This window comes from Mirounga leonina, unplaced genomic scaffold (genome assembly GCF_011800145.1).
Source record: "Mirounga leonina isolate KUSES-001 unplaced genomic scaffold, KU_Mleo_1.0 Mir_454, whole genome shotgun sequence".
NCBI classification, from domain to species: domain Eukaryota; kingdom Metazoa; phylum Chordata; class Mammalia; order Carnivora; family Phocidae; genus Mirounga; species Mirounga leonina.
This window is the reverse complement of record NW_023270763.1, coordinates 6115511-6132279: the sequence shown is the minus strand read 5'-3', so window position 1 is coordinate 6132279 and position 16769 is coordinate 6115511. Positions and strand designations below refer to the sequence as shown.

General features: G+C 42.9%; 1 protein-coding gene across 1 annotated transcript in view; it reads right to left on the bottom strand.

Moving 5' to 3' along the window:
- Window positions 1-11431, bottom strand: part of ARPC1A (actin related protein 2/3 complex subunit 1A) — a 29551-nt gene extending 18120 nt beyond the window's left edge. Inside the window, exons 1-3 of the mRNA XM_034988396.1 lie at window positions 11312-11431; window positions 4654-4746; window positions 1531-1635 (exon numbers count right to left, since the gene is read on the bottom strand). Of these exons, the coding sequence (XP_034844287.1) occupies window positions 1531-1635; window positions 4654-4717 (169 nt within the window). The 5' untranslated portion in view covers window positions 4718-4746; window positions 11312-11431. The remainder of the gene's footprint in view (window positions 1-1530; window positions 1636-4653; window positions 4747-11311) is intronic.
- Window positions 11432-16769: the final 5338 nt, after the last annotated feature.

Genomic DNA, 16769 nt, shown 5'->3' with positions numbered 1-16769 from the left:
GTACAAAGAGACCTGCACGGGGATGATCGATTTAGCACCTCACTATCAGGAAAAACTGCAAACAACCTAAACATCCTTCAGTGGAGAGAAGAGTAAATAAACAAGGTATGAATTGTTAAACAGTGGTTAAAAGGAATAAACCTGATCAACACAGAACTCAGGAACAACGTGAAATACAAAAGCAAGCTGGAGATGCACAACATGACGCCATTTATGTAGCGCTTGAACATACCAGCCCAGAGTACTGACGACTGCTTACGAATACATATATGTGTACGCGCAAGTATTAGTAGTAGTATTGTTATTATTTTTATTTATTTGACAGAGACACAACACAGCGAAGAGAGGGAACACAAGCAGGGGGAGTGGGAGAGGGAGAAGCAGGCTCCTGGCGGAGCAGGGAGCCCGATGCAGGGCTCGACCCCAGGACCCCGGCATCATGACCCGAGCCGAAGGCAGACGATTAATGACTGAGCCACCCAGGCGCCCCATGTACAAGTATTAAAAATGAACTGGGACAATGTCATACCAAATTACAGACTGCTTCTGGGGGATGGGAACAGGACTGGCGGTGGGAGGGGACTGTACTGTTACCTTGAATAATACTCCTTATTATTAAAGCTCTGTTTTGGGGGCGCCTGGGTGGCTCAGTTGTTAAGCGTCTGCCTTTAGCTCGGGTCATGATCCCAGGATCCTGGGATCGAGCCCCACATTGGGCTCCCTGCTCATCGGGAAGCCTGCTTCTCCCTCTCCCTCCCCCGCTGCTTGTGTTCCCTCTCTCGCTGTCTCTCTCTATCTCTGTCAAATAAATAAAAATGTAAAAATCTTAAAAAAATAAAAAATAAAAAAAATAAAGCTCTGTTTTCTCAGTACCCTGGCACGGTTGTTAATTCTAGGTGGTGGCAATGTGGGTGTTTGTTACGTTACTCTTTGTCCTTTTCAGTATTTTGGAATGTCTTCCTCACCCCACAAACAACATACAGAAAGCGTTTGGAAGACACTGTGTCCCCTCACTTGGGAACACAGTCTGGCTTATGTTTTCCCACAGCTGACACACTAAATGTCTAGTTTTCACATTCTCATCTTGTCACCTCATCTAAGCTCTTCACTCCTCAGAGTAGGATCAGTGTTTTCCATACACTAGTGGAGTGCTGTGAACCAGCTGGGCTAAAAGAAGCACTTAAAAACTGAGATCACGGGACGCCTGGGTGGCTCAGTCGGTTAAGCGGCTGCCTTCGGCCCAGGTCATGATCCCAGGGTCCTGGGATCAAGTCCCACGTCGGGCTCCTTGCTCAGCAGGGAACCTGCTTCTCCCTCTCTCTCCCTCTGCTTGTGCTCTGTCAAATAAATAAAATCTTTAAAAAAAAAACACAAAAAAACCCCTGAGATCACTATGATGATTATTTTCTCAAGTTTTCTAAAGAAAACTCAGTAAATGCTGCATGACTTTAAATATTAAGGCAGACTTACTTTATCAGGCTCTTTATTTAATAGAAGAGTGCTCAATTTGCAAGTATCATCTTCCTTTACCTGTAATGTGTCCGTTGTGCTCCTTGAGTTCATGAGCTTTCACCCACTGGCTCCCGTTCTTCTTATAGATGTGGACTTCGTGATTATTGGGGCTAAGAGCAATCTCTGGAGGAAAAAAGTCAACAGTTAACACCTAAACTTGAAATTGTCACCAAAAAAGAGATATGTTACAGTTGTTTTTTTTTTTTCTTCTTCAAAGATTTTATTTATTTGTCAGAGAGAGAGCTGGCGTGCAGAAACGGGGAGTGGCAGGCAGAGGGAGAAGCAGGCTCCCTGCTGAGCAAGGAGCCGGATGCAGGACTCAATCCCAGGACAGGGGATCATGACCTGAGCCGAAGGCAGAGGCTTAACCGACTGAGCCACCCAGATGTCCCTGTTTTTTGTTTTTAGATTTTATTTATTTAAGTAATCTCTACACCCAACATCGAACTCACAACCCCAAAGTCAAGAGTCACATGCTCCACCAAAATGAGCCAGCAAGGCATGCCAAGAGTCGGCATTTTAAAAATAGTTTCAAGGAAGGAGTAAGAAATCTGTTTTAAAAAAATGGGTCCCGGGTGCCTGGGTGGCTCAGTTGGTTAAGCGACTGCCTCTGACCCTCCCCCCTCTCATGTGCTTGCTCTCTCTCATTCTTGCTCTCTCAAATAAATAAATAAAATCTTTAAAAAAAAAAGGGTTCCCAAGATTTACCCCTGAAAAATTCCTCTTATTATTTTTACCTCTACTTGGATCCCATATTTTAAAATGTTTTGTAGAAAAACTGAATTTAAAAATTCATTTTAGGGTGCCTGGGTAGCTAAGTTGGTTAAGGGTCTGCCTTCGGCTCGGGTCATGATCCCAGAGTCCTGGGATCGAGTCCCACATCAGGCTCCCTGCTCAGTGAGGAGTCTGCCTCTCCCTCTATCTCTGCCCCCTGCTCATGATATCTCTCTCTCTCAAATAAGTAAATAAAACCTTAAAAAAAATATTCACTTTACTTACTACAAAGCTACAGTAACCAAGACAGTGTGGTCCTGGAATTAGGACAGACATAAAGATCAATGAACAGAATTGAGAGTCCAATATCCTTCACATTTACAGTCAGCTGGTTATTGACAAGGGTACCAAAACAGTTCATTAAGGAGAGAATAGTCTTCAACAAATGGTGTTGGGACAACTGGAGAGCCACATGCAAAAGGATGAAGTTGGGCTCTCTACCTCACACCTTATACAAAAAATTAATTCGAAATGGATGCAAGATGTAAATATAAGAGCTAAAACTGTAAGACTCTTAGAAGAAAACATAGGTATACATCTTTGTGACCTTGAATTAAATGGTTTCTTAGATACAACAGCAAATGCATAGCAGCAAAAGAAAAAAACAAACTGGACTTTTTCAAAACTAAAAACTTTTGTGCTTCAGAGGACATCATCAAGAAAGTGAAAAGACACTCCACAGAATGGGAGATTTTATAAATTATGTATTGTGTAAGGGACTTATATCCAGAATATAGAAAGAACTCTTATCACTCAATAATAAAGACAACCTAATTTTAAAAATAGGCAAAGGAGGGCGCCTGGGTGGCTCAGTTGGTTAAGCGACTGCCTTTGGCTCAGGTCATGATCCTGGAGTCCCAGGATCGAGTCCCACATCGGGCTCCCTGCTCAGCGGGGAGTCTGCTTCTCCCTCTGACCCTCCCCCCTCTCATGCTCTTTCTCTGTCATTCTCTCTCTCTCAATAAATAAAAATCTTAAAAAATAAATAAATAAATAAATAAAAATAGGCAAAGGATCTGAATAGACACTTTTCCAAAGAAGGTATACAAATAGCCAATAAACATGTGAAAAGATGCTCAACATCATTAGTCATCGACAGGGAAATGCAAATCAAAACTACAACAAGATACTACTTTATACCTACGAGAATATAGTGGGTACAGGGCTATAATAAAAAAAGACAGGTAATGGTAAGTGTTGACAAGGACACAGAGAAACTGGAACCTTCATACACTACTAGTGAGAAAGTAAAACGGCATAGCCATTTTGGAAAACAGTCTGGCAGCTCCCCAAAACGTTCAACATAGTTACCATATGACCCAGAAATTCAACTGCTAGGTATAAACTCAGGGAACTGAAAACATATGTCCACATAAAAACTGGTATGTGAATGTTCACAGCAGCGTTATTCGTAATAGCCAAAAAGTGGCTACAACCCAAATGGCCACCAACTGATGAATAAACTGATGAAAATATGGTATGTCTAGGGGGAGCCTGGGTGGCTCAGCAGGTTGGACATCTGGCTCTTGATTTCAGCTCACGTCATGATCTCGGGGTTGTGAGGAAGGAAGAGGGAGAAGCAGGCTCCCCACTGAGCAGGGAGCCCAACTCGGGGCTCGATCCCAGGACCCTGGGATCGTGACCCGAGCCAAAGGCAGATGCTTAACTGACTGAGCCACCCAGGCACCCCAATAAAGCTTTATTTTAAAGAAGACAGTGAATATAATTTAATTTTTAAAAATAACTCATGGGCACACTACTACACTTCTGTCTGTTCTTAGGGGTTTTTTTGGCCTCCCTCTTACATACTCTGTCACTTCGCTTGTTGTACTGTGCCTACTTCTAAGAGTCTTTTCCATCCCTTTCTAGTTGGTTGGAGCTAGAAAACTAGAAACTCAAGCTTATTAAAATAATATAGTAAATAGTAGCTAATACTGCTCTTAGCACATCAGGAGTAAACTATATGTCTCTGTAATAGCTTATTTTTAGGTCTTAGTATTCTTACTAAATATTGGAGGACTGTGACATCACTACACAACCATTCCAGACGCTGGGCTCTTAAGGCAATGAAAGATGCCTCTGATATAAACCATTCTCCAACTGGTACTGTAGAAAAAGATATGGACACAGAGCCAGAAGGCTTAGGTGCTAGCAATCGCTCTAACATTAACCACTGGAAAGTCCTTCCACTGGCAACTCTAGGCCTTGGTTTCTCTTATCTATAAACTAAACTGACCTAGTTTCCTTTCGAATCCATGGCCATGCCCTTTTCACATGTGACACAAGTATGGGATCCCTAAAAAAGTGCTTACATATAAAAATATCAAAGGCACCAAAATAAAGGAGTAAAATTAATAGCATACTTACGGGTACGATCCCTGTTCCAGGCATGACAGGTGATTGGCTCTAGTAAAAACTGATGCAGGGACATTATTCTTAGTGTTTTCAAAGGATAGAAAGCTGTAATAAGCAACAGAAAAAAGCATTTAAAATGGCAGGCAACACATATTTAAGTTGTCTGGGGATCCCAAAGTGTTTGGGGATAAATAAAACAGTACTGTCCCATTAAAAAATCAATCTCAATGTCAAAACTTAATCATTTAAATACAACAAGCATTGTAACCACCAAGGTATACTTTATTCTGTCAAGGGTCATCAAGGGACCCTAAAACCATGGGTTAAAGATTGTCGGGGTACACGATATTCACACAGTCTCAAATTATCATCCCACAGATTATTTACTAATTTCAAAGAGAGAAAAATGAGCCTTAACAACAAAAAAAATCTGGCAGTCACCATCTTAACCAAGGGATCAAACTTATTGAAAAGACTGGAACAATCTAATCTGATGGGAGGAAACACAAAGTACACATCATCACTTAAAAATAGTGACCACTTGGGGCGCCTAGGTGGCTCAGTCATTAAGCGTCTGCCTTCAGCTCAGGTCATGATCCCAGAGTCCTGGGATCAAGCCCTGCATCGGGCTCCCTGCTCCACAGGAAGCCTGCTTCTCCCTCTCCCACTCCCCCTGCTTGTGTTCCCTCTCTTGCTGTGTCTGTCAAATAAATACATAAAATTAAAAAAAAACAGGGGCGCCTGGGTGGCTCAGTTGGTTAAGCGACTGCCTTCGGCTCAGGTCATGATCCTGGACTCCCGGGATCGAGTCCCGCATCGGGCTCCCTGCTCGGCAGGGAGTCTGCTTCTCCCTCTGACTTTCCTCCCTCTCATGCTCTCTGTCTCTCATTCTCTCTGTTTCAAATAAATAAATAAAATCTTTAAAAAAAAAAAAAAAAAAAAAAAAAAATTAAAAAAAAACAAAAAACAGTGACCACTTATCATCCAGACCAGAAATGTTTAAGAAAGCAAAAAGGGGCATTATTAATTATGTTATGACAACAGGTCACAGGACTATCCTGGAGAAACCTGGTAATATGGCCAACCCACCTATCAAGTATTTCTGCCAAACATATTTGCTCTAAATCCAATCAAGACCCAGACATACTTTCCAGTTTAGAGGAAATAAAGGGAGGTGGAATTAGTCAAATAACACAAAGGGGGAATAAACAGTTCAAACCAGAATATATGCTATCCTATAAAACAACTGGCCTGTACTATTCATAAGAGGCAATGGGTGTGAAGTGGACTGTTCTAATTCAACAAATGAAACTCGATTGTAATCTATATTTTTAAAATAGCCATAGAAGACATATTTTGTACAATAAACAACATATGAATTTATACTACATATTACATAACAATATGAAGTTATTTTCAATGTCTTAACTATAACTGTTTGCCATTAGATAGGAGCACGTTCTAACCCTTAGGATATAAAGATGATGAAGCGTTTAGGGATGAAGTGTCATGATGTCTTCTGTAATTTACTTTCAATAGTTCAGGACAAGTAGATATATAAAGAGCAAATTTGGCAAAATGTTAACAACTGGTAAATCTACAAAAAAAGTATACTATACAGGTGTTTGTTACATTGCTCTTTAAACTTTCTACTGAAAATGAAAAGCAGGAATCTGTGACACACCATTACGCTCAAAGTCAAATAAAATTCTCTATTTCATAGATACCCAAATCTGGATCCACCAAAGAGGCAACCATTACCTGAAATAAGAGAAATTTTTTTCAAAAGCAGCCAGATCCTCCTCCCTTTTATCATTTCTAAGAGGCACTCCCACAACACTCTGAAGTTTCAATACACTTCAGTACAAGTCTTTAACCTAGGGTGGAGACTGAAATGTAAGACAGGAATTCTGATGTAAATAGAAAATGAATGGAAAGGACAGCAGAAGGTTATGAAGTGAACAATCGAAGTTCAGCAGACAAAGGAGAAATCAATCTCAGTGGAAAGCAGAAGAAATGTCTCTGCTAACTGTTGTAAAGGAATCCAAAGGTCAAAAAGAGATTAAGCACACCCTTAAATAAAACATAGGATATCTTGAACTGGCAGAGAAATGTCAGTGTTTCATATTCACTATTCTAAAGTGAAGATATTTATTTAGGTCACTGGGTTTTTATTTTTACATATTCCAGAAAGCAAACTGCAACTTTCATGTAAAGAAAAAGCCTCTAACTGGAAATTAAAAAAAAAAAAATGTTTACATGAATTCAAATGAGGCTGCTTAATGTGTTTTTTAAAACAAACATCCAGATGCTCACTGCATGATTCTCTCTTATATCTGATATCAGATGCTTACCCGCCACAACAGGTTTTACTCATAAGTTACTCAAAATAACACACTGTGTCACAAATATCTCCTTAATTAAAAGCAATTTAGTTCGAAAGCTGTATTTTATAAGCTCATTTGTTAATTAAAACAAAACTGGCCTACAAATAATTCAATGTGACTACATGCAATAAAAGCACATATTTCGTGTATAGTTAAAAAAGAACAGTTGCAAAGACTTTCTCATTCTTTAACTCAGTTTTTAAAAAAGGCTTAATTTATTTTTAAGTAATCTCTACACCCATAGTGGGGCTTGAACTTACAATGCCGAGATCAAGAACTGCATGCTCCACTGACTGAGCCAGCCATGCATCCCTCAACTCAGTTTTTTAAGCAAAGTTGCAAAGCTTTCAAAAGAGGTAAACATTTACATAATGGCATAATTACTCCTAAAATTGCATTTCTAAATTTGTTATATCATTCAAGTTCCATATTTGGACATACACTCAGACCTGTACTTCATTTATAATCATGTGGATATTGTAAGTCTGTAGAGTAAGACAACACTCATGTTTGTCAAATTTATAAGGCACCCAGTAAACACAGTCTGTTTTCATCAAACTCAGTGAGTGCAGGAGAGCAATAGCTGGAATCTGTACCAAGAAAAAGATACCTCCTGACACAGCATGATAATTCTAATTCTAAACTGTGATTAGTATTTAAGTGAAACCTGAAAACTTTTGTCTTAATGAGAGTAGATAGGAGAAAAAGGGACAGACAAAAAAGGCGGTGATACAAAATTGGACAAGCTTCTATTGCTAGGCTTTTACTATACGGAGCTGAAAGGAAAAATGACTTATAATGATTTATAGTATGATTCCAAGCACTCCCCCTACAACCCAACTCCTTTTTTTTACCTACCGCTTTGAATACAGTCAGTCTGATGTTTGGCTGCCATGGTCTCCGGAGCCAAGGGGACCTGGGTTTGAACCTTGGCTTGGTCACATACTAGCTATGAGACCCAGGGCAGGTCACTTAACAATACAAAATCTCATTTTTTAAAAATATGTAAAATGGACATGTCACTGACATCCCAAGGCTGTAGGTATGAGGATTAAATGAGGTAACATGTGAAAACATGTAGTACAAAGCCTAGCCCAAAAGAGATGCTGAATTAGTTCCCTTTCTTCCTTTGACCCAAGGCTTTTGAACCATCTCTAAAAGCACACACTGGTTATTATCCTCTGAACTTGGAAACGTCTACATATATTTTGAATTCTTGGCCCTGAAGCCTGAAAGTATTTGTAAAGATTTCAGCTCCCTGTTTAGGGTCAGTTTCCAACACTGTGATTCATCCAGTTTCTAATTGCTCTCATTACCCAACCCAGCAATCCCAGGTACTCCAACAAGGTCACCACACCCTCCACAAGGTTCAGAGACAAGGTTTCAATGCCAGGCACCAGCCTTACCAGCAGATCATTTTAAACTTCTTTATGCAGAATTTGTTTCAGCACAGGATTAGTTAACTAGATCAAAATACCGCCACTCTTCCTCCAAGCAAGTGTTTTATTTTTCCAAGATAATCCCCTCCTCTAATTGTGATAAGTAGATGAATTAACCTTGGAAGGTTTCCGAATACTCTCTTGGTAGGAAGCAGCCAGTTACACCCACTCCCTAACAGGGCAAAAACACCCTCCAGACTGATATCCTCTCCTTTTTTCCTTAGATACCTGAAAAACCCAGGACACACCTGAAACAAAAAGGTGAGATAAAACTGATTTAAAAAAGAAAACAGCAGAACTTGGATAACTTCGGTAATTTAGGAAATGAAGGGAAGTAGATAAAAAGTAGGTTAGCATTTCCTTCAAGTTCCAGAGCTGCGTATGAGAACAGATGGCTTTCTAATCAGATCCTAAGCTACAATTTATTAAGTGTCTACCATGTTCCCAGAAGTGTAGTTAAGCACAGGGATAGGGCCAGAAACATAAATACATCTGACACTTTCCTGGTCCTCAAGTCTGGGCGGAGGTGGGGGGGGGGGGTGGTAGGAAAGGAACGGAAGACGATATGCACAGAATGCCCAAACAGTAGGAATAACGAGTATTTATTTATTTATTTATTTTTAAAAGATTTTATTTATTTATTTGAGAGAGAGAATGAGATAGAGAGAGAGCGAGCCTGAGAGGGGGGAGGGTCAGAGGGAGAAGCAGACTCCCCGCCGAGCGGGGAGCCCGATGCGGGACTCGATCCCGGGACTCCAGGATCATGACCTGAGCCGAAGGCAGACCCTTAATGACTGAGCTATCCAGGCGCCCCTCACCCCTATTTTAAAGGTGAGATCGGGGCACCTGGGTGGCTCAGTCGTTGGGCGTCTGCCTTCGACTCGGGTTGTGATGCTGGCGTCCTGGGATTGAGCCCCACATCAGGCTCCCTGTTCTGCGGGAAGCCTGCTTCTCCCTCTCCCACTCCCCCTGCTTGTGTTCCCTCTCTCTCTCTCTCTCTTTTTTTTTTAAAGATTTTATTTATTTATTTGAGAGACAGAGAATGAGAGACAGAGAGCATGAGAGGGAGGAGGGTCAGAGGGAGAAGCAGACCCCCTGCCGAGCAGGGAGCCCGATGCGGGACTCGATCCCGAAACTCCAGGATCATGACCTGAGCCGAAGGCAGTCGCTTAACCAACTGAGCCACCCAGGCGCCCCGTTAAGCTAGCTCTTGTCAGTACTAGATTCTTCTCTGGGTATAGAAAGAATACTTTTTTTCCTTTAGACTTATTCATACCAAACTGAGATTCTTAGGGGATTAAAAAAGCTGGAAAGATCATCTTCCTTCTCCAGGGTATGAATGAACAGGAAGAAGAAGGTGAAAACTGGGTTAGCTGCACAACCCAATATCACATTTTGTTTTTGTTTTTTTTTTTTTTAAAGATTTTATTTATTTATTTGAGAGAGAATGAGAGAGAGAGCATGAGAGGGGTGAGGGTCAGAGGGAGAAGCAGACTCCCCGCCGAGCAGGGAGCCCGATGCGGGACTCGATCCCGGGACTCCAGGATCATGACCTGAGCCGAAGGCAGACCCTTAATGACTGAGCTATCCAGGCGCCCCTCACCCCTATTTTAAAAGTGAGATTGGGGCACCTGGGTGGCTCAGTCGTTGGGCGTCTGCCTTCGACTCGGGTTGTGATGCTGGCGTCCTGGGATTGAGCCCCGCGTCGGGCTCCCTGCTCGGCGGGAAGCCTGCTTCTCCCTCTCCCCCTGCTTGTGTTCCCTCTCTCTCTCTCTTTTTTTTTTAAGATTTTATTTATTTATTTGAGAGAGAATGAGAGAGAGCACATGAGAGGGGGGAGGGTCAGAGGGAGAAGCAGACCCCCTGCTGAGCAGGGAGCCCGATGCGGGACTCAATCCAGGGACTCCAGGATCATGACCTGAGCCGAAGGCAGTCGCTTAACCAACTGAGCCACCCAGGCGCGCGGAATAACGAGTATTTATTAAGCACCTACTCTGGGCCAGGTACTAGTCTAGGCAATTAATGCAAATAAACTAACTTGATCCAAATACATAAGTAAATAATAATAATAAAAAATAATAATAATAATGATAGCCCTAAGAACATTCCTACTGCGGACGAGCAAACAGGGACTCAGAGAAGCAATCTTCCCAACGAAGTGGTGGTGCCGGGACTGGAATATGGGCAGTCCTACTGGAGGGGCCGGAACGTCAAAGGGGCCACATAAAAGGCTCCACGGAGCGAGCAGGGCCGGGTGTGTGCAATACTGACTTAAGAGAAGGCGGCACTCGCGCGGAGGAAGCTTCAAGAACTCGGGGGAGGGTCTTTCTGCAGTTCGGGAGGGCCCCCCAAGAGCTGAAAGACCGAGGGCTGCCCTACACAGGGGCGGGACATTCCAGGGTCGCCCACCGCGCGCAGTACCTATTCTAGATGCTAAAGAAAGGAACCTTCCGTCGTGACGCTCGACTAGGAGGAAGGTCATCTCATTACTACGATTTTACACATTGTGATAAATGCCCATCATAGAGGAGCGAACAGGGCTACGGAAGCGCAGGTAAAGGAGCGCTAATCCCGGCACCGAAGGAGGCTCGGAGCTGGAAAATCCCGAGAGAAGCGATCTGTGTGTGGGCACCCCAGAGGCTCGGCGGACCCCACGGAGAATGGGGATCCCCGCCCCTCCGGAGGCCGGGCCAGCAGACCCGGCCCGCCCCTCAGCCCCTGGGCGCCGCGGCCTAAGCCCCCGCCTCACCGCCCCCGCCTCACCGCCCCCGCGGGTTCAAGTCTGGTGCGAGGCCGGGCCAGTGCAGGCCGACAGGGCCAGGAGCTCGCCCTGCTGTCCCTTACCTGGGATCGGGGCAGTGCGGACCGCTCGGAGCGGAGAATTCGCGGACTCTGGTCAGTCGACGCGAACAGGCTCCGGCGGACGCGGGCGGAGGACCGAGGCCCAGAGGGAGCGGCTGACAGATTCCGGAAATGGCCTCGGCGCCTGCGCGGGGCGGCCGCGCGGTGGTCTGCGCACGCGCTGAGCTTGGGCGCGCGGCCGGGGTCCGGCGCAGTTGCGGCGGGGGAGGGGCCGGCGTGTGAGGGGCCCCTTGCGAGCGGCGTCGTCCGCCGCCTCGAAGGTGGTGGCGAGGGTGGCGAGGGGCGTGGAGGGTTCATTTTTTTCTTCGTAAAGTTTTCTCAGACTCGCGGACCGACGTGTGGAGCCTTAACGCTTTCACAAGTGCTTTTGTCAGGAAATGAATTAGCGAGGGCTGAGGCCTTTCAGAGCGAGCCAGGGACCCGACGAGCGACTACGTTTTTCTCCCTTCAGAGAGAAGTTTCCCTCTTAGGAGCCAGTTTCTCTGTGGAAAGCCTCTGAGGCCCTCCCCGAGGAAGCTTCTCGACCTTTCTTCGGTCGGAATCACTTGTTCCCTGCTCCCCAAATGGCGCCACATTCATCACCCCCCCAAACACGTGGAGACAGTGCTTGCTCTGCAGATGCGGCTTCTACGAAGTGCCCTGAACCCCACTTCCAGCTACACTTGGTGCCCTTGAACCCATAGACATCCTGGAGCAGCGCTCCTTTGGCCGGGGCTACTGGAGGTCACCAACAGAGTGCTTGGGGGGGGCTTATGAGTTTGACCCCAAACATCCTGATTTCAGAGCCACACCGTTTTGTAGGGTTAGTTAATCCAGCTGTCCAAGGAGCACTAATGCACTGGAAGGAAATTGGTTTTGTTTTGCCCCATGGCTACAAAGTCTTTGGTCCCAGGGAGATGGAGGACAGACTGAGAGAGCAGAACGATCATTTTAAATTAATTACCCCCCTCCCAACATCTTGGCCTAGGAAGGACAGCACACATGGAAGCGAGGATTCCTCGTGTGTCTGCAAGTTACATGAACTAATCCAGAAGCATGTAGAGTTGGTATCCAGAGTCAAAATACCAACTGTTTTATTTAGATCCCACCTCTTTACAAAAGACGGCTCCTTCTTTGAAGGAGTTTATAATCCGGATAGATGAGAATAACACGCAAATCAATAGACCTTGGGGAAGGGGTTGATAGAAGTTGGTGCCAGGGCTGGACTCCTGATACCTGGTCCAGAGCATTTCCCATTATCACGTCACGCCCTGGGTATACGAGCCGTTGGAGTTCCAAGGAGGGTGAGGTATTTTTAGTGTTTGTTTTTTTACATGCATAATCACACTGATCTAGTATGCCAAATGAGGATTCTCTTTTAAAAAATTAGTACCAGGGGCGCCTGGGTGGCTCAGTTGGTTAAGCGACTGCCTTCGGCTCAGGTCATGATCCTGGAGTCCCGGGATCGAGTCCCGCATCGGGCTCCAGTCCCGCATCGGGCTCCCTGCTCAGAAGCAGGGAGTCTGCTTCTCCCTCTGACCCTCCCCCCTCTCATGAGCTCTCGCTCTCTCAAATAAATAAATAAAATCTTAAAAAAAAAAAAAAAAAATTAGTACCAGGAAAGGTGGTGCTTAGAAATGGGAGGAAGTGAAGGGTTGGATAATATCATGGAATGATTTTGTTTGCTTTATTGATTCAATTGGAATAAGAAGAGGATTGAATTGGAAATTGGTCAAACTTCAAGTCATCAAGTATTTAATGAGTACTCACCAAGTGCCAAGATTTGTGCTAAGAATTTCAATAGATGTATGGAAGAGTTGGGTAAGATCTTCCTGTCCTCAAGGAGCCCAGAAGCTAGGATAAGATCAGTTCACACGTAATTTTAAATACAAGGAAATACACAATGCCTTAAACCTGGAAGATCCTACTTAATATTTGTTGGATGAAAGTACGAATGAATGAAATAAACAGTCTGAGATTTCAAAAAACACAAAGGTTACTACCAGTTGTGAGTGGGAGGAAGGGCTTATATCAGGAAAGTACCCAATCATAGGTCAGGAAGATTACATGTTTGCAAAGGCCTAAGGATTTCCATCTGCTCAGGAGGGCCTTGATTTAGTAGTATCCTGAATGTGGTTTGAAGGGTAAGAAGATTGGTTCTCCCTTGAACCCCAGCTGAGCAACAGTGAACACTACTGCCATTTGGCCTCCATTTTGTTGTTTTTTCTTTTTAAAAACATTTTTAAAGTAATCTCTACACCCGATGTGGGGTTCAAACGGGCGACCCCTGAGATCGAGAGTCACATGCTCTACCAATTGAGCCAGCCAGATTCCCCTCTGCTTCTATTTTGTATTTTCCATGGGTTAATGCCTACCACCTACTCACCACGAAGACTGTTGGAAATATTTATTGAATCAATGCCTATAAAAGCTATAAGCAAAGGACAAAAACATAAATGCATACTCTGTTAATGCTTAATTATGCTTATTGCCCACTCCTTTAGATATTGTCCTATATGGTTCCAAGGAGGGAAGGTTTCCTATGGATAGGATCTTGTACAATTCAGTACAGAGGACTAAAAACTGCGTGCAAATTTTTGCACTCTAGGCTGCTTACCCAGTTCGTTTCCATAGCACAGGGATGGGACCACTTAGTTTGTGGGGTGTCTAGAGGCATAAGGTAGTCTCAGATGGTATATAAATACCCTACTATCACAGATACCATTCTTATAAGACAAACACATGAGCAAACTTATGAATACCACGTATTGTTTTCCTAATTTGGTAAGTAAAATCTGTAGTTCACCAACCTGTAAATCTGGAGGCCACGGCCACTTAACACATTTTGCTTCTGACGCCTTTTCCATGTTAGGCAAACTTAGGTTATTTTAATAGAAAGATAGTATGATGGAGTACTTAAGAGAGTTCATTGACATTGGAAATAAATAGAACTGGGTTCAAATTTTGGCTCTGCAGCTTACTATCTATATGACTTTGGAGAAGTCAATCAATTTCTCTTATGTTCATCTGTCAAATGAGGATAATAGTTTCCACCTCTATAGTATCCACCTCTTAGGGTTGGTCTTAGGATTAAAATAGAGAATGTCTATAAAATGCTTGTCGGTTCTTGGCTTATTAAAAGTATTCAATAAATTGTGGCAGTTATTATTTGAACATAATGTACCAAGTTGATTGTCACAGTTTATTGTTTCCTAATTGTTTTCTTCCAGTCTGTGGCTTCTCTTCATTTATTATCTTAATATCTTTCAAAGAGCAGAAGTTCTTAATTTTGAGGAAGTCCATTTATCTGGTGTCACGTCTAAGAAATCTTTGACTAATCCAAGGTTATATAGATTTTTTTCCTGTTTTTTTCCTAGATTTTATATATTGATTGATAAACTTGCATTGTTGGGAAAAGTCCTACTTAGTCTTTTTTTTTTGGTGGGCAGCAAAACAAAGTTTATTGGGTGATAGTAAAGTGATAGTACAAAGCTCCCGAAGAGGGAGGGGACCTGAGAGGGTTGACCAGTCCTACTTAGTCTTGACATTAATTTTATACGTTATTGTATTCCTTTGCTAAAATTTTTCTTAAGAATTGAGCAATTTAGGGGTACCTGGCTGGCTCAGTTGAAGGAGCATGCAACTCTTGATCTTGGGGTGGTGAGTTCGAGCCCCACATTCGGTGTAGAGATTACTTAAATAAATAAAACTTAAAAAGAATTTAACAATTTAAGGGGTGCCTGGCTGGATTAGTCGGTAGAGCATGTGACTCTTATCTTGGGGTAGTGAGTTTGAGCCCCACATTGGGGGTGGAGATTACATTAAAAAAAGTCTTTAGAGGCTGTAAGCAACTTGCTCAAAGACATACTAGCAAAAGTAATAACAAAAAAAAAAAGTCAAAGCAAATACTTAAAAGAAAAAAGGAATCTTGGCTTATGAAGGATATTGTTTTGAAGTTTACTTTTCTTGTAATTCTTTTGTTTTTTTGGTTTTGGTATTTGAGTAATTCTGGCTTCATAATGAGTTCAGAAGTATTCTTTCTCTTAAGTTTTCTGGAAGAGTTTGTGTAGAATTGGCATTTCTTAATTTTTAAACATGGGAGTTTTAAGTTATATTTTTGTTATTGATTTCTGCCTTAATTGCATAATTTCTAGCTTAATTACTAATTTGTTTTTGCTTGCTTGTTTTGATTACTAAGAAAGGTGTGTTAATATCTCCCAAGTGTTGTGGAGTTGTCTATTTCCACTCTCTGTTATTTTTTTCTTTGTATATTTTGAGGCTATATTCTAGGTGCTTCTATGTTATGGAATCGTTATGTCTTGTGAGTTGGATGTTGTATCATTATGAAATATTCCTTTTTAAAAAAAATATTTGAGAGAGAGAGTGCAGGCACACCGGTGAAGGGAGGAGCAGAGAGAGGGGTAGAGAAGCAGATTCCATGCTGAGCAGGGAGCCTGACTCCAAGCTCCATCTCACCACCCTGAGACATGATACCTGAGCCGAAATGAAGAGTCACATGCTTAACTGACTGAGCCATCCCGGCACTCCCCCCATTTTTTTAAAGTGAGCTGTACACCCAATGTGGGGCTTGAACTTACAACCCTGAGATCAAGAGTCCCATGGGCTACCAACTGAGCCAGCCAGGTGCCCCAGAATATTCCTTTCTAATAGTGCTTTTGCTCCTCTGATATACCAGCTTTTTTTGGGTTAGGGTTTGCCTAGTATATCTTTTTTCCTTTCAACTTTTCTATTACCTTATGCTTTTAGATGTGTTGCTCATAAACAACATGCAGTTGCAATTTATGATTATGGTATATTTATCTTTTAACTGAAATATCGATCCATTTACACTTAATTACTGATATATTTGAATTTAACTCGATCATCTTATTATATGCTTTATTTTTGTCCTGACTTTTCTGTTTTTTTCCTCTCTCCTTTTTTGCCGTCTTTTGGATTTTTTTTTTTTTAAGATTTTATTTATTTATTTGAGAGAGAGAATGAGAGAGAGAGAGAGAGAGAGAGCATGAGAGGGGGGAGGGTCAGAGGGAGAAGCAGACTCCCCGCTGAGCAGGGAGCCCGATGTGGGACTCGATCCTGGGACTCCAGGATCATGACCTGAGCCCAAGGCAGTCGCTTAACCAACTGAGCCACCCAGGTGCCCTGGATTGTTTTTTATTATTCCATTTTCAAGAACTAATTTAGAGGTGTGCTGGAGCAGGCGCACACTGGCTCGGGAGAACAGTTTGTGCTCTCTTTTCCCAAATTCATGTTCAGTAACCTCTTATTGGTAGCTTGAAATTGGCCACCATGGGAGCATTTATACCATAGAGAGTAGCAAAGGCTGCAGATCAGGGCTTTCGTCCTACAGAGCACACCAATGATTAGTACTCTCTCTTCCTGGATAATGCAAAGGTCTTAGATTACCTTAACTCCATTATTATTCTTCTGCATAGTTATA